Source organism: Camelina sativa, chromosome 6 (assembly GCF_000633955.1).
Source record: "Camelina sativa cultivar DH55 chromosome 6, Cs, whole genome shotgun sequence".
Lineage (NCBI taxonomy): Eukaryota > Viridiplantae > Streptophyta > Magnoliopsida > Brassicales > Brassicaceae > Camelina > Camelina sativa.
In genome coordinates, this window is record NC_025690.1 from 23,623,625 (window position 1) to 23,630,574 (window position 6,950).

At 37.2% G+C, this 6,950-nt stretch overlaps 2 protein-coding genes across 2 annotated transcripts in view; both read left to right on the top strand.

Annotated features, from left to right (window-relative positions):
• Positions 469-4,132, top strand: LOC104793197 (sec1 family domain-containing protein MIP3-like; the record flags this gene model as incomplete). The annotated part of the gene is given in 6 exon segments (XM_010519509.2): positions 469-739; positions 948-1,091; positions 1,447-1,596; positions 1,845-2,288; positions 2,439-3,974; positions 4,064-4,132. Coding segments are annotated over 6 exon segments (2,391 nt in total), but the record flags the coding sequence as incomplete, so codon positions are not given.
• LOC104793199 (50S ribosomal protein L1) overlaps positions 5,504-6,950 on the top strand; it is a 9,666-nt gene continuing 8,219 nt past the window's right edge. Inside the window, exons 1-3 of the mRNA XM_010519510.2 lie at positions 5,504-6,143; positions 6,640-6,717; positions 6,890-6,931. Coding sequence (XP_010517812.1) covers positions 5,565-6,143; positions 6,640-6,717; positions 6,890-6,931 — 699 coding nt within the window. The 5' untranslated portion in view covers positions 5,504-5,564. The remainder of the gene's footprint in view (positions 6,144-6,639; positions 6,718-6,889; positions 6,932-6,950) is intronic.

Here is a 6,950-nt window from a genome sequence, read left to right on the forward strand (position 1 = left end):
TTTGTTTTTCTGGTGGTCAAAGAAATGGTTTAGGATATGTGAGGTCATCAGTTTAATTTGTCTCGCCTGGATGTCGAGTTAAATTCATGATTTTTTAATCATATTTGATTTTATAACATAACTGATTTTTATATTTGAAAAAATTGTGTGTCTGAAATTTAAAATTTTCCTTAATACTAATTTAAATTTTTTATTAGATAATATTTTACTACCGCCATCAATCATATATAGTTTTCATCAAAATATATCAAATATACCTACGCGTAGCGTGGATTCAAAACCTAGTATTGCTAATAATTTAGAATCATGTGTTACATTAATTTGCAAAGATATGTTTCTGTTTGTTAGAGAAAATAAAATAATGATGGTATAAATTTTAGAATTATTATTTGTGAGTCTAAATAGGCCCATTATCAAAGCTAACTTAGAGCCCACAAATTGGTAAAAGCCCAACAAAGTGATACGACCATACGAACGATATCAAAAGCTAAGGCTACAATGCTCGTCGTCGGTGAGATTTCCCGGCGAAGCGAATTCGGAGTTTCTCCGGTGGTTAAGGCAGTAGTCTGATTCAGAAAGCGCATCTCACAGTAGTATTTTGATTATAGCTGGCGATTTCAATATATCTCGAGTCTCGACCAATTGTATCAAATCCTCGTACTTGAATTAGCGATTAACGTAGCTGAGAGCAATGGCTTTGGTCGATGTCGCGATATCTTGTCTCAATTCGATCCGCGAAGTGAGAAATCGGAATTCACTTTTTCCCCCCGTCTCATTATGCTATCCGTTTTGATCTCTGCTTCACCTTAATCATTACGATTTCTCCATGATCTTGTTTTGCTCTATTTTTTGTGTGTTCTTGGGAAATTTTATAATTACCTTATCATATACTAAATCAAGAGTTATTGGAATTCTCAGTTTTATTTTCAAATGTGTTTGTTTTGCAGATAGAAGAGGAAGTCAAAGATGCCATTGTCTATATTGATGCTGGCTGTACAGAGAGTTTTCAGTTTGCAGGGGCTTTCCCTTTGTTCTTGGAACTAGGTGCTCGAGCTGTCTGCAGCCTTGAAAACATGACTTCTCTAGATGCGGTAAGCTCGTTATGCTTTAAATGTTTGTGTGTGTAACATACTGGTTAAGGAAGATGGGATCAACATATAGTGTTGATCATTGAGGATCAGATAGAGAATGGGAAGATTGTTATCCATGCTGCATTCTTCTGCTTTTTATCAACTCTCAAAGGGAAGATTGAATTCTGTTTCCTTTGATTTTACTGATACCACTGTTTGTTATATTTGGCATCCGAGTTTGAATTGCTTTGGCATACTACTTAGATTGTCTTTCTGATGTTATCACTTTCTTTATTTCTTTTGGTATAAAGGGAATTATATTACCTAGAAATTTATTTCCTATGATGATGTGACTTTTTGATGCATTGTGCTCTAGGTGGCTGATTGGAATTCAATGACTGATTGTACGAAGAGAATTGTGATTATGACATCTCGGCTTCTCAATGATGCTCATCGATATATGCTACGGTGTCTAACCACCCATGACGCTGTTCAGCACTGCACAGTATTCACGTCTATTTCAGAGGTGCTCATCATTAACGCTATCTTTTGTCTCATTCGTTTATTTATCTCTTCTTTTACCTGGTGAAAAGTCACAGTTCTTTTGGCATATCTCATGGTACAATCATAAGCTATTGACTTATCAGCACTACTGATCTCTTTTCTTCAAAATAAATTTCCATATACTATAAGGCTCTTCAGAATAGGTGTTTGTTTTCTTGCGTTACTGAAGATATATCATCTAATTACTTTATTAATTTGAATGTTGTACAGGGATCTCACTCAGCCATCCCTGATTCACCTCTAGGTCCAGATGCGTATCGAGAATACGAAATCTTACTTGTTCAGGATTACAATGAACATACTAAGAAAAGCGACAAAATATCTAAAGACAAAGGGGTTTCTAATTTCTCTTCTGCACTTGAATCCCTTACTATGGAGCCTATCATAAGCGAAAATATAGATGGTTCATCAGGTGGTGTAGAAGGTTTGGCAGTTTCGGTGCACCACTTCCCCTTGATTATTTGTCCTTTCACTCCTCGAGCGTTTGTCTTACCTTCCCAAGGATCAGTCGCAGAAGCTTCCTTGTCCCGTCAACATGAGGATTCTCTTAGTTTTGGTTTGCCTCCCATAAGTACTGGATCTATGTCTGATACTGATGATGTTCCTCCTGGTGCAACTCTTACCGCGCATTTTCTTCACCAGCTGGCTCTTAAGGTAATTAACAATGCAGAAATCGTTTTTATTCATGAAGTACGTGAGCTAGAACAGTAGAAGATATCTGTTTCGCTTGTTTGTCATTAATTTAACTTGTTCTGTACCTTTTCTGAAGTTTGTGACCATGTTGTTACTTTTTAAAAACTGTAGATGGAATTGAAGTTGGAAATATTTTCACTTGGTGACCTATCAAAGAATGTTGGAAAGATTCTGACAGACATGTCGTCAAGTCTTTATGATGTAGGGCGTCGTAAGCGATCTGCCGGCCTGTTACTTGTTGACCGCACACTTGATCTTACCACTCCCTGCTCTCACGGAGATTCACTTTTCGATCATATCTTTTCATCTTTGCCTCGGGCGGAAAGATTTTCTTCACAAGCACAGCTTGAACAGGGGGTCCCAAGCATCAATCGTCCTTCTCTTGATGTTCTAGTGCCGCTTGGGGAACTGCTTAATGAAGAACCAAGCAAGATTCGGGAGTCTGGTTTTCCTGTAGGAGTTGAAGCTTTTTTACGTGGCTGGGATTCATACACTTGTGATCCACAAAATGTAGGTCTACTTAATGAATATGACAAGAAATCTACCACCAACTGGACTGAACTACTAAATGGATCTCTTGTCGCTACTGAATGTTTTAGAGGAACACCTTACTTAGAGGCCATGCTTGATAGGAAAACAAAGGATGGAAGTGTACTGGTAAAGAAATGGCTTCAAGAGGCTCTGCGTCGCGAAAATATCTCTGTTAACGTTAGAGCTCGTCCTGGTTATGCTACAAAACCGGAGCTCCAGGCCATGATCAGGGCATTGTCCCAAAGCCAGTCGTCTTTGTTGAAAAACAAAGGGATTATTCAGTTAGCGACAGCTACAGCTGCTGCTCTTGATGACTCTCAAAGTGCCAAATGGGATACTTTGAGTAGTGCGGAGATGATGTTAAATGTGAGTGCTGGTGATACGAGTCAGGGATTGGCTGCTCAAATTAGTGACCTGATTAACAAAAGCGCTGTTGCAGAACTTCAAGCGAAGAAAAATGAGAAAGCAGATACCTCATCACGAGGGCTGCTATCTTTTCGTGATGCCCTGCTCCTTACAATTGTTGGTTACATTGTTGCTGGCGAAAATTTCCCTACATCTGGCTCAGGTGGGCCTTTCTCTTGGCAAGAAGAGCATTTTCTAAAAGAAGCCATTGTCGATGCTGTTCTCGAGAATCCATCAGTTGGAAATCTCAAGTTTCTGAAAGGGTTGACAGAAGAGCTTGAGGGCCGATTGAATCGTCTCAAGTCCGAGGAAACCAAAGAAAGTCCCGCTGATGATCAATTAGACATTGATGCTCTTGATGATGATCCATGGGGAAAATGGGGTGACGAGGAAGAGGAAGAAGTTGACAATAGTAAAGCAGACGAGTCCTATGACGATATGCAGCTGAAGCTGGATTTGCGTGATAGAGTAGACAGCTTATTTAGGTTTCTCCACAAGTTATCGAGTCTACGAACAAGGAATCTACCATTAAGAGAAGGCTCATTGGCTTCAGAAAACAGCTTTTCTGGCGATCCTTCTGGAAACAAAGGGCTACTCTACAGGCTTATAACAAAAGTGTTGAGCAAACAAGAGATACCTGGTTTAGAATACCATTCTTCTACTGTCGGAAGGTTTTTAAAAAGCGGGTTTGGAAGGTTTGGTCTTGGTCAGGTTCGTTAGACCTTTCTCTCTACCTTTTATTTTCATCTTTCCCCCCATCCTCCACAAGATAGACACTGATGTCGGTATTACTACTGCAGGCAAAACCGAGTCTCGCAGACCAGAGTGTCATTCTTGTCTTTGTCATTGGAGGAATCAATGGTCGAGAGGTTAGTTTCACCACAAAAAAAAATTCATTCATGTCTTAGGCCTAATNTCCAGGCCATGATCAGGGCATTGTCCCAAAGCCAGTCGTCTTTGTTGAAAAACAAAGGGATTATTCAGTTAGCGACAGCTACAGCTGCTGCTCTTGATGACTCTCAAAGTGCCAAATGGGATACTTTGNACATGTTCGACTTATTGCTGGGACAGTTCAGCCATTTTTGATCTCTTCCAATAAACCTCACTCTCATAACCCCTCTGTTATTAGCTTGTAAAGCTATCTTATTAGAAAGAAAGAAAAAAACCATGAATATGATCGAATATCGAATGTAAAATTTACAAAACTATAGTTCCATTTTCGAGAGAAATCAAGAGAATTGGGCGTGAATTGTGAATAAGCGCGTTTCTAATTCTGTCGCCAAATTATTTACATCTTTGGTCCCTCAATCTTTGCAACATTTATAGAAAAATCTTTTAAGTTATAAAATTGAGAAATCCTCTTAAAGCTACAGTAAAACCTCTATAAATTAATAATGTTGGGACTAAGACATTTTATTAATTTATAGTGATATTAATTTATCTATAAATTAATAATTATTATTTTATAGTGTAAATTAATAATTATTAATTTATAGATATATTTTTAATTGTTTATTTTTAAAAAAATTATGAATTGGAACAACTATAGCAAAATAAGATTAAACTTTCGGATGTTATAAATTTTATGGTTTAGGAATTGAACTTGTAATATTTAGAAAGCACTATTTACAATAAATTACAAATATTATAGACAAATTGACTTATACACATGAGACACATAAATTCAAATCTATGAATAATAATATCAATTCTCCTATTTTAATAATCTGTCAAATTATCAAATTGTAAATGATGCATATCTAAAAATTAAAACTTTAAATTTTAATTATTTGTATGACATGTTATAAAATATTTTAGAGATATTATTATAGGTTGAAAATACAACATTACAATTGTTCTATAGAATTGAGCTTTAGGAGAAACATACACTATTATATCAGTATATATATATATAAATTTATATAATTATTAATTTATAATATTATTGGGACCATATTTTATAAGGAGATTTCGAAAAAATTATTATCTTATTATCTTATCGAATATTGTTAATTTTTACACTGGCCCGACTTGGGACCAACAAAATTTATTAATTTATAGTGTTTATTAATTTATAGAGTATTAATTTATAGAGGTTTTAAACAAGAGAATTGGGTATGAATTGTGAATAAGCGCGTTTCTAATTGTATCGCCAAATTATTTACATTTATGGTCCCTCAAGATTTGCTACATTTATAGAAAAAGCTTTTAAGTTAAAGATTAAGCAATCCTCTTAAACCCCAAAAATCACATTTCAGACGAAAAACCTCGAGTGAGTGAAGGAAGTGAGAAGAAGAAACAATGGCAGCTATGAAGCTTCTACTCTCTCAAGCTCGCCGCCAAGGTCTAGCCAAACCCTTTTCGTCTCCATTTCAACAAATCCCAAGACTCTTCTCTTCCTCTCCACCATCCGATTCGAACCCATCTCCCGATTCAAACGAATCTCGCAAAAAGCCCGTCACAATCGAGCCAGTCTCGTACGCCGCCAAACCCAAAGATCAGAAACCCGAACCAACCAATGTTGAATCGGCTGAGAATCTTCAACCCTCGGAGTCAGCGAACCGTTCGAGCTGGACGAGAGAAGAAATCAGATATGTGAAAGACTCTCAATCGATCAATCCGCTTTCTTACGCTCAGCGTGTGGCTCCGCTTCCTGAGGATCGAGTCGCCGGCGAGGATGAAGGAGAGAGAACTCCGGAAGAGATGGAGAGAGAGAGGAAGAGGATTGAATTAGAGAATCGAGCTAGAAGAAGGTTCTTAAGAGCTAATGCTGTTGAAGAGGATACTTCTTCACTTCCCCTGCCGACTTTGCTTAAACCAGAGCTGAAACATGGGAAGAAACCTATTTTCGATCTCATGGAGGCCATTAGAGAGATTAAGGTCACGCCCACATGATTGATTTTTCAACTTAGTTGCCATTGTAATAGAATTGAAACTTTACACTATTTAGGGTTCTTTGAACTTTTTTGTGTCAAAGGATTTATCTTTTTACTTGTTTTGTAGCTAGGGGACTTTAAATGAGTATTATAAAGGATGCTAAGATCATTGGGATTATTTGACTTTATAATGTAAACATAGGACGTCTTATAGAAGGCTTGGAAGCTTTGGTACGAGCTGTGGATTAGTTTAGAGGGGGCTATGTTCTTACGGAGGGAACTTTAAACGAGTGAATAGATCATGCAAGTTCTGTCTAATTAATGATGGTACTGTTAGAGTTGTGGATTCTGTAAACTGGTAATGGTTGTTGTTGAGTTGGTTTTCTAGTAGAGTGAGGGAGGACAGAACGAGCTTTAACGTGAATATGGACTCGTTAATTTGTGCATCCCTTGTATTCTTATATTTTTCCGTTCTGATGCTGTTTTTATCAATGGTTCAGGCCAATGCCAAGGCTAAATTTGATGAAACTCTTGAGGCGCACGTGAGGTTGGGAATTGAAAAAGGCAGATCTGAGCTGGTATTTGTTGCTTTTCTTTTCTCTGGAAATACATAAATCTCTCTAGCCTGTTCTTAATCAAAGATCTATGTCATTAGCATTTGATTGATTACCCCTTATCATTTAGTCTTAGAAACAGTTGTTCTCGCTGGCTTTATTTCTAGACTGACTGATATCACTGTTTAAACTGCAGATAGTTCGTGGTACTTTGGCTCTACCCCACTCTGTTAAGAAGGTAAAAGAAATGTCTTTCT